We start from the raw sequence: 13930 nt of genomic DNA, 5'->3' as shown, positions 1-13930 counted from the left end.
ATATATATATATATTCTACAAAACTATATTTTATAAAACTATTCATAAAATTATTCAATCTAAAGATGAAAGAACCATAAAAAGAATCCAATAACAATAAACGGCTTTGGATTAAGCCAAAATTATATGGACAATATTTTGGAGATTTGAATGATTTAAATCAAATTTTCATAAATTTAAGTATTTTAATATTTTAAATTTATATATAATAATTAAACAGTAAAGTTATGTAAATTTTATAAGATATAAAATTATAAGGACTAAAAATGATTTGAAAAGGTTGATAAAATTATTTAGAAGAAATATAAGTGTAGAAAGTTAAATAAATAAATATGAAACTTCAAAGAAAAGGTTTTAAACTTTAAAACAGTAAACTTGATGTTTCAATGTTCAAAATCTTGAAATTTAAAGTTTTAAGGGTTTTGGAGCATACAAAACTTTATATTTGAGTTTATAAAGTTTCTTTAATGATGCTCTTAGATAGTACAAACACATTTACAAAAGAGCATATTAAAGAAAAATAAATTGTTAATGATGTTTAGTTAAAAGAGAAAATGACTAAATTACTCCAAATTCTAAAATCTTACTATAACTTAGTCTTCAATTCTAAAACTTAAACTCTAATTACTAAATTTAAACCTAAATATAAAATAAAATAAAAAGTCTTTTAACTTTTAATTAGTGCTATTTTGAGATTTTTTTCCCTTGTGTAGTATTTTTAATACTATTACATGGTATTTCTCTTTATTAAAATGTAAACCAGATTATATTTTGAATTTCAGTTTAAAATCTTCAAATTACAAAAGAAAATGTACAATCAACTTATAGTAATAGTTTGTATTTACACTTATATGTCATCATTTAGCCTCAAGTCCAATAAGATACATGTGTGCAGTGTGAATATATATATATGTGAGATCAGAATTCGTACTTGCTAAATATACAAGAACAAACAACCGAAAAATAAAATATAAAACAAGTATCTAACAATTCTAATTAATACTGAAAAGAACCTTAACTACGTCAACAAAGCCATAGTTTGAAAGGGTACATTGAAAGGTACATTTACATATATGCACTTTATAATAATTATTTACTAAACCACTGGAATTATATAATTAATTAACTTGGTTAAACTAAAATAAATCAGAATTTGAATTAGTCAGCATTTGACCTTCACTAATCATAACCATTATATACAAACGCACACTCTGGAACTGTACATACTTGTTGACGAAGACCAATGACTATTCCAAGCTTTGAATTGGTCAAATGTTCAAACACATTCTTCACTCAATTCAGATCTAAAGCCTTTAAATTTCAAAAGAAATCAATCTTCATCTAACCACAACCCCAAAAGCTTACGTTTTTCTCCTCCTCAATCCTATAAATTCTTAATCTAAACCTTACCATAAGGAGCTAAAAGATAACCGTGTTTTATAAACATTACATTTCCTCCCCTTCTGTGTCAAAACTGCTACCAAGAAATCTATATAAGGTACTGCTATTAACTATTTTTTCCGGTGATCGCTTCACCGGTAAGTATCCGGCAAGGGCTTCTTTGATCGGAAACATTGGCACTGACCAAATTACACTTTTGGTGAGATAATATGGATATGTCGAACTGGGAGCAGAAGAATTTGCTAAGTGAGCTGGTTCATGGGCTGAAGGCGGCAAAGCAGCTCCAAGCTGAGCTCGGAACAGCTCCTTCTCCGCCACCACCATCGTTGTCTTCTTCTTCCTTATGTATGACGACGGAGATGAGAGAAACCCTCCTACATCAGATCGTTTCTTCCTATGAGAAAGCTATTTTGATGCTCAACGGTTCCAGCGTAGTACACAGTCAGATGGCGGAGATGGTAAATCTTGCGGCGAATCCTGTAGCTAACACCGGTAAAGTTCCAGAATCTCCGACTTCGATCAACGGAAGTCCGAGAAGTGAAGAGTTTATTGATGGCGGAGGATCGAAAGATTACAACTTGAGCTCTAAAAAGAGGTACAATTTTGAACCTGAGCATAATAGAAGAAAGAAAATAAGAGTTGCAAGAATTACGAAACTTAATAAATAAATTCATAATTTAATTAGAGATATGAAAAGTTAATTGAAATATTGCAGGAAGATGTTGCCAAAGTGGACAGAGCAAGTGAGAATTAGCCCAGAGAGAGGCTTAGAAGGACCTCATGATGATGTCTTCAGCTGGAGAAAATATGGCCAGAAAGACATTTTAGGCGCCAAGTATCCAAGGTATCATCATCATCTTACGACATCATTCATGTTATACATTCATCAGCATCATGTAATGAAATTAATCAGATACTCTGCTGTTTTTGTGTTGCAGGAGTTATTACAGATGTACATTTCGTAACACACAGAATTGTTGGGCCACGAAACAGGTCCAGAGATCGGACGATGATCCTACGATCTTCGATTTGACATACAAAGGAAAACACACTTGCTCACAGGGAATCCCACCTCGGGATAAGCCAGACACTACACCAAACACAACACTCATAAATTACCAAAATGACCTTCTCGCCAATCTCAGGACCAATCTTTCTGTCCGTACCAACGGGATCGAGAGCGACGGTTTCTCATTCCCAGTTACGCCACCGTTTTACTCGTACGAGTCCGATTTCGGCAACGGTGGTGGAACGTTCTGCGACATGGGAAATTATTCTCGTCCGTCGGATTTTACGGGATTGGTCTCCACTAATACCTCTACAGGAAGTTCTCCAATTTTCGATGTGGATTTTCAGTTTGATCCAACGGCCGAGATTAACACTGGTCTCCACACATTTCTCCATGATTCGGTTTAACTTCAATTAGGGATTAAAATATTCTTTGAGATTATTAATATAGTACAAAATAAGGATTACTGTTTGACAAAAATAAAACATTTTGGATTTTTAACGTAAAAGCCCCAATTAATTTTGTTTCGGGTATAAAGCCCTCAATTAATGATTCAATAAATAAAAACCCTAAGTAACTTTTCTTAACGAATTAAACCCTCCTGTTACTTTTTCCGTCAAAGTTAAACATAGCGTATTTGGAAAGGAATAAAACAACACAATTGTAGATAAACAACACGATTTTTAATTAGAATGTCACGTAGTTTTACCCTTCCAACTTGAAAATTAAGTCAAGTAAAAATTTCCAAAGCCGACATAGCTTAGAATGATGAACCCTAGTTTGCAAAAGAGAAGGGTTTTGAGTTTCGCTTGGTTCTTGTGAGAACTTGAGAGAGACTGAGTTTGAGAGGGGGTGAGTTTGAATCTAGTGCGAGAGTTGAAAACGAGAAGCCTAGTAGTTCCTGCGGGTTTGAAAACGAAAAGTGAAAGTGAAAGAGTTGATTCAGTGGTCGCTGGAAGATGAACAGGTAAGTTTGGCTTGCTTATATCTCAAATTTATATGGAATTTTGTGATTTATTATTGGTTTGATTATGTGTGTTTGATGGGTTTGAATTTTTTTGTAAACAGAAAAATTCATATTCGTTTACACGTTGGAGGATACTGGGCAGCAGATGGAACATACAATGGTGGTGGAACAAGATGTTGTAGGATTGATTTTGTGGAATCAACTTTCGGAATGCTTAAAAGTATGATCGCAAGTGGCGGCTTTCCAGAGAACATGGATAAATTCTCTTATTTCCAGTCTGGAATAGTAGATCAGAGTAGGAAGGATGTATGTTGTGATACAGATGTGGTGGAGATGGTGAACACCACAACTGAACTGTAAAGCATAAATATTTTTGTTGTAAGAGGTGATGATCCTTATCTCGATGATGTTCTTATTGGAGGAGATAAAGAGGAAGAAGAACCGAAGAGTGATGATGAATGGACTGACTTTTACAAGGATGATTATGTTGAAAGTGAAGACTCAGATGATGATGAAGGCAAAGTTGAGTTTCTAGTTGGCCAAGAATTTATTTCACAAGCTAAATGTACAGAGACAATAGAAAAGTATTCAGTGAAAGAGAGGGTCAATATCCGTTTTCAGAGATCAGAGAGGAAGAAAGTAGCAGCAGAGTGTGTAGCTGATGGATGCTCATGAAGGCTATATGCATCGATCAATAGTAGATCACCTAATATGGTTGTTAGATCATACAAAGGAACTCATTCTTGCTACCCTACAGGAACTGTTACTCTCTACACTGCTCCAAAGATAGCTGTTGATTTTCTAAACGAGTGTAGGACAAACCCGAACCTTAAAGCTGACCAGATAATGCAGCGGTTGGCTCTTAAAGGTCTTCGTGTTCCTAAGACAAAATGTCAGAGTGCAAGGCAAATGATGTTGCACATATCAGTGATGAGTATGTTGAGCAGTTTACAAGGATGTATGACTATGTCGAAGAACTCAAGAAGACAAATCCTGGCTCGACAGTAATATTAGGTACAAAAGAGAGAATTTTTGAGACGTTTTATACTTGTTTCGAGTCTCAAAAAGTTGGTTGGAAGAGTGCTTGTCGGCGTATCATTCACTTGGATGGAACATTCTTAAAAGGGCGAATGAAAGGGCAATTATTGACTGCAGTAGGAAGGGATCCAAATGACCAAATGTTCATCATTGCTTGGGCTCTTGTTCCTGTGGAAAACAAGGTGTATTGGGAGTGGTTCATGGAGTTACTGCGAGAATAATTAGGTTTAGATCTTGGAAATGGATTAGCATTATCTTCAGACCAGCAAAAAGGTTTGATACATGCCATCAAAAACGTGCTTCCTTATGCGGAGCATAGAATGTGTGCGAGGCATATCTTTGCCAACTTGAAGAAAAGGCACGGCTCAGCTGATCCTCTACATAAGCTATTTTGGAAGTGTGCAAGAGCTTACAATAAGCATGTCTTTGAGAAAAATCTAGAGAAGATGAAAACCGTTAAAATTGATGCTTATGAGCAAGTGAAAAAGAGCGTGAATTCAAACTGGTCTAGGTATGTATGTTCTCTTAATAATATATGTATATTTTGGCTAGTTTTGTATCTTTTGGCGGTAATGCATCTTGTCATTGTTGTTTTGCAAGGCATTTTTCAGTGACGTTACAAAGTTGCCAGCTGTTGAAAACAATATTAGCGAGTCTTACAATGCTATCTTGAAACAAGCTCGTCGAAAACCAATCATTGCATTGCTTGAAGACATTAGGAGGCATATTATGTCAAGCAACAATGTGAAGATCAATGAGATGAATAATGCTAAAGGCTTGATCACACCAAAAGCGTTAGCTATCATAGAAAAGCGCAAGAGGAGTCTGAAGTGGTGTCATCCATATCCAAATGGCAGAGGCATCTACGAGGTTGATCATGGAAGAAACAAGTATGTTGTGCGAGTAAGAGACTGTGTTTCCTGCACTTGTCGGGCCTATGACGTAAGTGGCATTCCTTACTGCCACATAATGTCTGCAATGTACGATGTATTCAAAGACACAAAGTTGTCAGAGACCGTGGTATCGGATTGGTATTCTATTGAGAAGTGGAAGCTCTGTTACAGATCACTTATTTTTCCTGTCAATGGCATGGAGTTATGGGATAAACATTATGATGTAGTTGTCATGCCTCCTCCTGATAGAATCATGCCGGGCAGACCAAAAAAGAATGACATAATCCGTGATCCGAGTGAAAAAGACAGTTGTGAAGCAAGTCAAATCCAAAATGAAAACCTTGAGCCAACAGAAAAGATTATTGTGGTAAGTTTGTCTTCTTGTTTTGGTTAATATATTTTCTTCAGTGTGGCATGTTCTATGATTTCTTGAACATCATTTTTTTTACAGAAATGTTCTAATTGTGGAGCTCCCGGACATAACAAAAGAACGTAAAAGGAAGCACCAGTCAATCCGCCTAACCCACCAAAACCAGCTCCGGAATTTCCTTCATTTCATGCCAACGTTATAATGGTAATCTCAATCCGCCTAAGTCATTTCTCTTTTATTGCTTCACTTGACTCATTTTTTTTTGTAGACATGTAGTAACTGTTGTCAAACTGGACACAACAAGCGAAAATGTAAAGTAGCCTCGGTGTCTAAGCCCCCTAACATGCCACAAGGAAGACCATCCAAGAAACCGAAGACTTCAATGCCATCTACTGAAGTCGGCCCTACTGGAGAGACTTTATAAATTAGCTGATTTGATGTTAGGATTATCTCAGCTTAAGGTCACTATGTTTTGATGTTTCATTTTTCACGGCTTAAGGTGTTATATCCTTCTTTTGGTGTTTTAAATTACCTCTGGTTAAGGTCATACGAACCATGTTACTCTTCTTCCCAACTCATCAAATGTTTACATTTTATTCAGCAAAGTAAACGAATAATATATATCTATCGTGTCTTTGGCTACTTTTCTTTTTTTAACTAGAAATCATGTTCGTCATGTGCTCTAAACGACGAGGAAAGATCATCCTTCTCCAAGGTTTTAACTTGATCTCTGTCACACCATATAATTCATATACTCTTAACTCTTAATCCAAACTTCTAGAATTTAAAGAGAATTACACTTAAAACAACATGGTCATTAAAACGTTTATGTGTGTGTGTTTTTCTACTTAAGAACATACTCAACGGCTCGAGCGTTCCCAAGGAGATTATGACTCTTGTGTTCCAAGTCAAAGGTTTACTGAAACAATCTGACAAATGAAGAAACTCGTGTAGTGAGCCATTCCTGTGTCGAGCTCTGTAGCAGCACAAGTCGAAGTGGTTTGTTTAGCGTTGAGCTTGTTGGCGAACTCAGTACCGTTAAAAGACATCACACGCCATGAAACCGAATGCTTTAGTCCCTTCTACCTGTGATTGATAATAAAGCTCTTCTTGATCCAGTTACTTTTCTTACAAGTTAGGGACGTAAAATATGTCTTATATTACTTCTGTATTTTTATGATTTAATTAATAACTTGAAGACAAAATGACAAAATGTAAGCACATGACTCCAATTAAAGCACAATATGACTAGATGATACCAACAGCAACAATAAGCGACACCAAAAAAGTACGAATCTTAACACCACAAACAACAACAATTATACCAAAAGAAACCAACAACACTTCTAACACTTAGCTCTAACACTCTCCAACCCGACATCAATAATCTCGCTTATGTCTTTTCATATCAAGAAAGTCTTGCTTCAGCTCCATCAATTATTTCTTTACCGGCCATGTTTGTTTCATAAACGTCGCGTCCATTGAAAGCTGCTCGAATCAGTTAACCGCTTCACCCTAAAACTTTTGATTTGGGGATTTTAGAACGAGAAGAAGAAGAAATAAAAAAGCTTTAACGTTTTTTTTCATAAATGAACCACTGCGTTTTGCACTTAACAGACAATTCACGGCTTTTAACATCGCTATTGACGGAGGGTTCGAATCGTTAAGGAAAGTGGCTTGAGGGGTTTATTCATTGAATCATTTATTGAGGGGTTTTAACCCGAAATAAACTTAATTGGGGGGATTTACGTTAAAAATCCTATTTTTATCACACTAATGTATATCTAATTTTGTATCAAATTTTGGTTTAGTAATTGAGTAATTCGGTACCTATTTGGGATTGGGTCAAGTTATTGAAGAGCAACTAAGAGAAAATGAGAATTCTAAAATGATGAGAAGAAACAAACCCTAAAATATTTAAACAGCAAAGAGTCATTTTTTCAGATGTTAAATATGAGGAAATTTTAACATCTCTCATTTCTCTGCCCCTGAGTAAGTTAGTAGTATTCCTCGAGTACACATGCTTATTGTAATCTTCCACCTTTTTTTGTACGCTTCCATTAACTTCGCAACTTCTCCACTATAAACTTGCTTCTTTTCTTCATTGAGTTCCTGTTCAGAATATTTAACCATAAAGTAACACATTAGTTTCATAATTAACAAACCGGAAAATTCCTTAAAAATACATAGACTAAATTCCCTTTGCTAAAATGATACACGAACTATTTAGGCTTCCCAATTAATACACAAACTAAATTTCGTTACCCATAAAATACATGAACTTTAGAATTTCACACCTCAATTTTGACGGTGTTAACTATGTTTAACTGAGAATTCAGACGACGTTAATTTTCTAATTAGACACGTGCTTGAGCCGTGAAAAGCTTGGGTATCTTCATAAAATTCCCAAATCGATTGAGAACAAACCCTAATTTCATCTAGCCCCAAATTGATTAAGAACCCTAATTTATTCTGAATTCTCTTCTTCTCGAAACTGTGTTCTTCTTCTTATGTCGCTTTGATTTCCATGTTTTCAGAGAGACAAAGAAGATGAGGTGATTTCGTTTTCTCGAAATTGTGGTTTTTTGACTCTTTTCTTCATGTCGCTTTGAATTTGCTTTTGATTCTAATTTCTTACTTTGATTGTAGAGAACAAGGGGTAATGAAGGTTTCTCTACACTATGGAGGCATAATGGAGCACAAAGATAACATTTTTTTTCTATCGAGGAGGATTTGTCAACAAAGATATTGTTATTGATCCGGATTACATGACATGGTCAATGTTTGAAGGTTTCTGTGAAGACAATGGGTCAAGTGGGTCGGTAAAACATGTTTGGTACAAGCTTCCACAAGAAACTATGGATTTGGTGAGAGCGATTTCCGAACTCACTTAAGATGCGTCTATTAATTAGATGTGTAGTGAAGCTATGAAAGTAGGTGGGGTCGATATTTACATTGAGCAAAACAGAGGTGAAGAAGAAAGGGTTGATGAAGAAGTACAGAAGGATGGTGAAGAAGAAAGAGGTGAAGAAGACAGAGGCGAAGAAGACAGAAGCGAAGAAGACAGAGATGAATAAGGCATAGATGGAGAACAGTCAAATGCTGGTGATGAGGCAGAGGAAGAAATCATCGAAGAAGGAGGAGAAGATATTCCATTTCAGTCACTCTTTGGGGATATTCGTGATGAAGAAGTTAGAGGTGAAACTAATGATGATGAAGAAGTTAGAGGTGGAGCTAATGATGATGAAGAAGAAGAATCTGAGAGACAGTTAAGGGATGATGAACATCTGGCTCCTGCTGCTGACAGTGACGATGAATGGGAATACTTCAATCGACAGAAAAATGTCATTTCGAGAACAAGATACAGCAATGAGAAGCCTCATTACCTGTGGTTAATGCAGTCATTCAAGAGTGGAGAAGAGTTCAAAGAACAACTGTTGCACTATGTTCTGAAGACAAACTACGATGTGAAGCTATGTAAATGGGATAAAACAAAGTTACGAGCACAAAAGACAAATGCACGTGGAAGATTTATTTCTCAGTTGGGAAGCCAAAGGGGAAGTAGATGGTGAAATCTTATGTAGATGGACATAACCATATGAAGAATAGCAAAGCAAGGATGTTGAAGCAGGGTACAATTGCAAGGTTGTATAAGGATAAAGCAAATAAAAGGCCTTGTATTAAGTGGACTGACATCAAGGATGAGATAATGATGAGGTACAATCTCTCAGTTTCTAAAAGGATATGCACGAAAGCAAGAAGAATGGCTCTAGATTTGGTTATAGAAACCCAGAGGGAACAATTCGCCAAACTGTGGGATTACGAGAAGGAGCTTCAGCGTTCATTTGATAATATGAAGACTGAGATTGTTACTATTCCTCGTGAAGATGGTAAGTTTGTATTTGATAGATTCTACAATTGCTTTGAGTATCTTAAGAACACATGGAAGCGTTGTTGCCGGCCTATTATAGGACTTGATGGGGCGTTTATGAGATGGGAGTTAAAAGGTGAGATTCTTGCAGCTGTTGGACGAGATGCGGATAATAGGATTTATCCTATTGCGTGGAAAATAGTTAGAGTCGAAGATAATGCCTCATGGATTTGGTTTGTTGATAAGTTGAAGTCTGATTTTGATTTGGGGTTAGGAAATGGATTCACTATCATATCTGACAAGCAGAAATGTTTGATAAATGTTGTTGCAGACCTTCTTCCCGGCGCAGAGCATAGACATTGTGCTAGACATATTTTTGCAAATTGAAAGAAGGTTTATGGACAGTCAGAGTATGAGGATTACTTCTGGGAAATTGCATACAGCGTCACTCAAGGTGATTATAAGTACAATCTGCACGCTTTAGAAGTGTTCGATGCAGCAGCACATGAGGACTTGCTGAAAACAGAATCGAAGACATGGTGTAGAGCGTTTTTCAGTCCATATGCACGATGCGAGGATGTGTGTAAACCACTCGGAAAGCTTCAATAGAACAATCATGGAAGCTCGTAAGTTGCCATTGATTAACATGCTTGAGGAGATTACGAGACTTGCAATGAAGCGTAACTCTCGAAGGCGTGACAAAACAAGTGGTTGTTCAACTCCATTTCCACCAAACATCATGGAGATTTTTTTAGCAAAACCGCAAAGCAAGTAAACACTGCACAGTCATTAAAAGTAGTGAAAGCTTATATGAAGTCACTGAGTTTGACTGTAGCTACGAGGTATGTCTTCCACAAAAACATTGTGCTTGTAATCGATGGGACATCACATGAATACCTTGCCAGCATGCTATTTATGTCATCAATGAGCATAACAAGGAACCTGAAGAGTGAGTACCTTAACTTCTCTCTCGTTTGTATTATGGGATTTGTTTGTGTTATATATGTTCTAACTCTCTCTCTCTCTCTCTCTCTCTCTCTCTCTCTCTCTCGTTTGTAGCTATGTTGATAGTTACTATCTGACATCAAGGTGGCAAGACACTTATGAAAACAACATAAAACCTGTCAACGGTGAGAGATTGTGGGAGAAGACAGGTAAAAAAAGCTACACAAATCCCTGAAAAAAAGGAAAATGCCAGGACGTCCAAAAAATTATGATAGGATCAAGGAGGCACGTCAGTCAAAGACAAATCCAATAAAGGTCACAAGAGAAGGAAGAAGGATGACATGTAGCAACTGTAAGCAAACATGAACTTCTTCTTATAGAATGACCTTGCACCTGAACTCGACCCTTCACTCTTAGCCATCGGTTTGGTGATTTCTGAGAAAAAAAAAGAGAAGAACGAAATTAGGGTTTGTTCTCAATCGATTTGGGAATTTTTTGAAAGAACCGAGTTTTTAACAGCTTAAGCACGTGTTCAGTTAAGGTATAACTGCGTCTTAATTCTCTGTTAAACATAGTTAACGCCGTCAAAATTGAGGTATGAAACCTCTGAAATTCAAAAATTCATGTATTTTATGGGTAACACAATTTAGTATGTGTATTAATTGGGGAGCCCAAATAGTTCGTGTATTATTTTAGCAAAAGAAATTTAGTCCGTGTATTTTTAAGGAATTTTCTCTTAACAAACATTTATCATTAAATTTGGCATATACTTCGTTGTATATACCTTCCAATTCAAGGAAATGTGTGCGGTAAGAATTGAATTGTTGATCTCAGGATGCGTTTTTGACGAGCTCTTTCTTGTGTCTGTGCTGTAAAAATTACTTTTACAAAACTGTTAATAACACATTCCAGACTCGAAAATCATATTCAAATCTATTTGTTTTGTGTGTTTCCAAGTTTAGTACCACTCTACCAGAAGAAAAATAATGAAGAAGAGGCTTCTTTGGTTTGTTAGGATCAACATTCTCTTTCTTTTTGTTCTTCGTCGTTTCTTTCTTCTTCTACAATAAACATGTGTTATTAGTGAATGACATAACCCAAAACTTTTTCTTACTATTAGGCTTAGCTAAAGGGCATGTGAAGTAAGTTATAAACCTTTATGATGTTTTGATGAGGCCATAGAAAATGAGGTTCCAATTGTACTACGAGGCCCAACTACCCGATCCGGAACTAGAGTCCTAAGAGAAGGACTCAACCAAGCCGTCCAAGAACTCATGGTTTAATTTAAGGTTAAAGATCAAAATGGCCAAACCAAAGAGGACCAAGACCGACCATACAATATGCAAGATGGTCCAAACATTTATTCTGCCAACTATCAAAAGGAAGATGGACTTACTATATTTACCATCTTTCCACATAAGTGAAACGTGCACCTTGAGCTGAGCCAACACTCTACACTTCACCATGTCCAGGTTCAATCTCGGCTCCACCAAAAAGGCTAGTCAACCTTCCCCAAATGTAAGACGCGTCTAACGCAAGGCAAGGAAATATTTTCAGTACTTTGATAACTTGACTAACCGGTTTCTCTTTTTGTTTACTTAGTTGCTTTGTCTAAGTTCAATTCAAATAAAAAAGCATATGTTTAGCCTCGTCTTAGGTTCCAGAAATCGAGTCTTTTGTATTGCATTTGATTCAATTCCCTTTGAAGGCAAAACTGCATTGGATGAGTATATAAGTCTCATATGATAAGTCTTGTATTTTTACCGAAAAATCAATAAAGAAGAACCTTTTTGGCTAAGAAAATAAATAAGTCTTTTGAGTGTTTGTGAGAATCAATACTCGAGAATAACTCGACTTATCAAAGTTCAAATCCGTAGAACTTTGTGGCATCCTTGTTCCACTCACCTTCGTCCATTCCACCACCGACCAAGCTTGAGAGAGTTAAACAACCAGCAAGCCACATTTCACCACCATCCACCCGATCATCTTCTGCTCAGGTAGAGAGTGCCACACATCCAGCAATCTTGATTATCTCTCTCCTGATTCTCGCTCTTTGGCCTTCGCCCATCACATCATCTATTGACCGTCCAACCACCATCGTATCAACCACCCAACTATCCCTTCCACCATTCTATCATATTCATCCTCATTATTCTTATTTTTATTTTCTCTATCATCTCGTTCCTATTTTTTTTTCAGGTTCATATTGTACGACCAACCTTCTTCCAGCCTTTAACGACCACCATTTGGTCGACTAGAATAAAAACTTTGTTGACCCTGAGATCGAACGAGATTGCATGCCTACATCAGTTTGGTATCAAAGCCAGAAGGCTTCTGAAACAGGTTGATGTTGCAGTAAGATCAGTCATAGAGACATAAACAGCTAAAATCACTCAAAAATGTATTGTCTACGAGAATGAACCGGAAATGTTGAGAAAATAATTTTGCATACACCATGCCAACTTAAACAACGATGCATCAGAATAAACTTTTTATACTTCTTCGTGGAAAGTTAATAAAGCATTTTCTATACAGACAAGAATTATTCGAAAAAACATTATCTCGAAATGATTTAATGAGAACATTAGAAAACTAAACAGTGTTTTATGAAACTAAATTTGGCAAGTTTAGTTAGGCTAACAAAATTCGAACTCATAATAATCTAGCGAGATTAGCTTAGGCAACCAAATTATTTAGACTGAACTGATTTTGCTACAACAATGCTCTGTTTTCTCCAGTGTTTATTATATTTGCTCTGTTTTTTTTGTTAAGTTTGGTAGAGGCTGATCAATTTGTCCCAATTTAGGTCTCACTTTTGAAACATTTTTTATTGATAAATAAATTACATTTCAGCAAAAAAAAAAAAATTGAACTGATCTTGTAATGGTTCCAATTAAAATCGGTTTAGTTGAGCTAATTTTCCATCACACATGTGAGCAAGTTCTTATAATCTAATCTTATGTGGAATTGAGTCATATTTGACTTATCAATACGTGTATATTTTTAAACCAATCAAATTATAATGTTTATTTGTTCGTATTCTCAATTAATAGCATGATTATTTATCATTTTTGTTTCTGTTTTGTTTTTTAATTAAAAGTTTCTTAAAAATAAGGAGAAGACCGCCCTGGGCATCCGGGTCTTCGGGTCGGGTTCGGGTCGGATATTGTCGGGTTCGGGTCCTAGCAATTTAGACCCATATAGATACCTATAACTTTTCGGGTCGGTTCCGGGTCGGATCTTGTCGGGTCCGGGTCAGTTTGGGTCTATAATTTCAATACCCGTAAAATACCCAAAATTTTCGGGTATATTTCGGATCCGGGTCGGTTCGGGTATTTAGGACCCGAAATAGACTCGAAATACCCGAACTGGATCCGAAAACTCTAAAAATACCCGAAGAACCGCAAAAATACCCAAAAATTTATCCAAAATCAGA

The 13930-nt window shown here is 36.3% G+C and overlaps 3 protein-coding genes across 3 annotated transcripts; all 3 read left to right on the top strand.

Annotated features, from left to right (window-relative positions):
• Positions 1 to 1610: 1610 nt before the first annotated feature.
• Positions 1611 to 3377, top strand: LOC106322921 (probable WRKY transcription factor 41). Its single transcript, XM_013761077.1, has 3 exons — positions 1611 to 1996; positions 2117 to 2245; positions 2340 to 3377. Exons 1-3 carry the CDS (start codon positions 1611 to 1613, stop codon positions 2815 to 2817), a joined length of 993 nt encoding a protein of 330 aa, XP_013616531.1. The 3' UTR covers positions 2818 to 3377.
• Positions 3378 to 3609: 232 nt separating this feature from the next.
• On the top strand, positions 3610 to 6305 carry LOC106322922. The gene is made up of 2 exons (XM_013761078.1): positions 3610 to 5675; positions 5760 to 6305. Exons 1-2 carry the CDS (start codon positions 5145 to 5147, stop codon positions 5802 to 5804), a joined length of 576 nt encoding a protein of 191 aa, XP_013616532.1. The 5' UTR covers positions 3610 to 5144; the 3' UTR covers positions 5805 to 6305.
• A 2285-nt stretch (positions 6306 to 8590) lies between these two features.
• LOC106324034 lies at positions 8591 to 10158 on the top strand. Its single transcript, XM_013762060.1, has 4 exons — positions 8591 to 8702; positions 8796 to 9155; positions 9263 to 9870; positions 9943 to 10158. Exons 1-4 carry the CDS (start codon positions 8591 to 8593, stop codon positions 10156 to 10158), a joined length of 1296 nt encoding a protein of 431 aa, XP_013617514.1.
• The last annotated feature ends 3772 nt before the right edge of the window (positions 10159 to 13930 follow it).

Source organism: Brassica oleracea, chromosome C2, assembly GCF_000695525.1.
Source record: "Brassica oleracea var. oleracea cultivar TO1000 chromosome C2, BOL, whole genome shotgun sequence".
Classification (NCBI taxonomy): domain Eukaryota; kingdom Viridiplantae; phylum Streptophyta; class Magnoliopsida; order Brassicales; family Brassicaceae; genus Brassica; species Brassica oleracea.
This window is presented reverse-complemented; position numbering and strand designations above follow the sequence as displayed.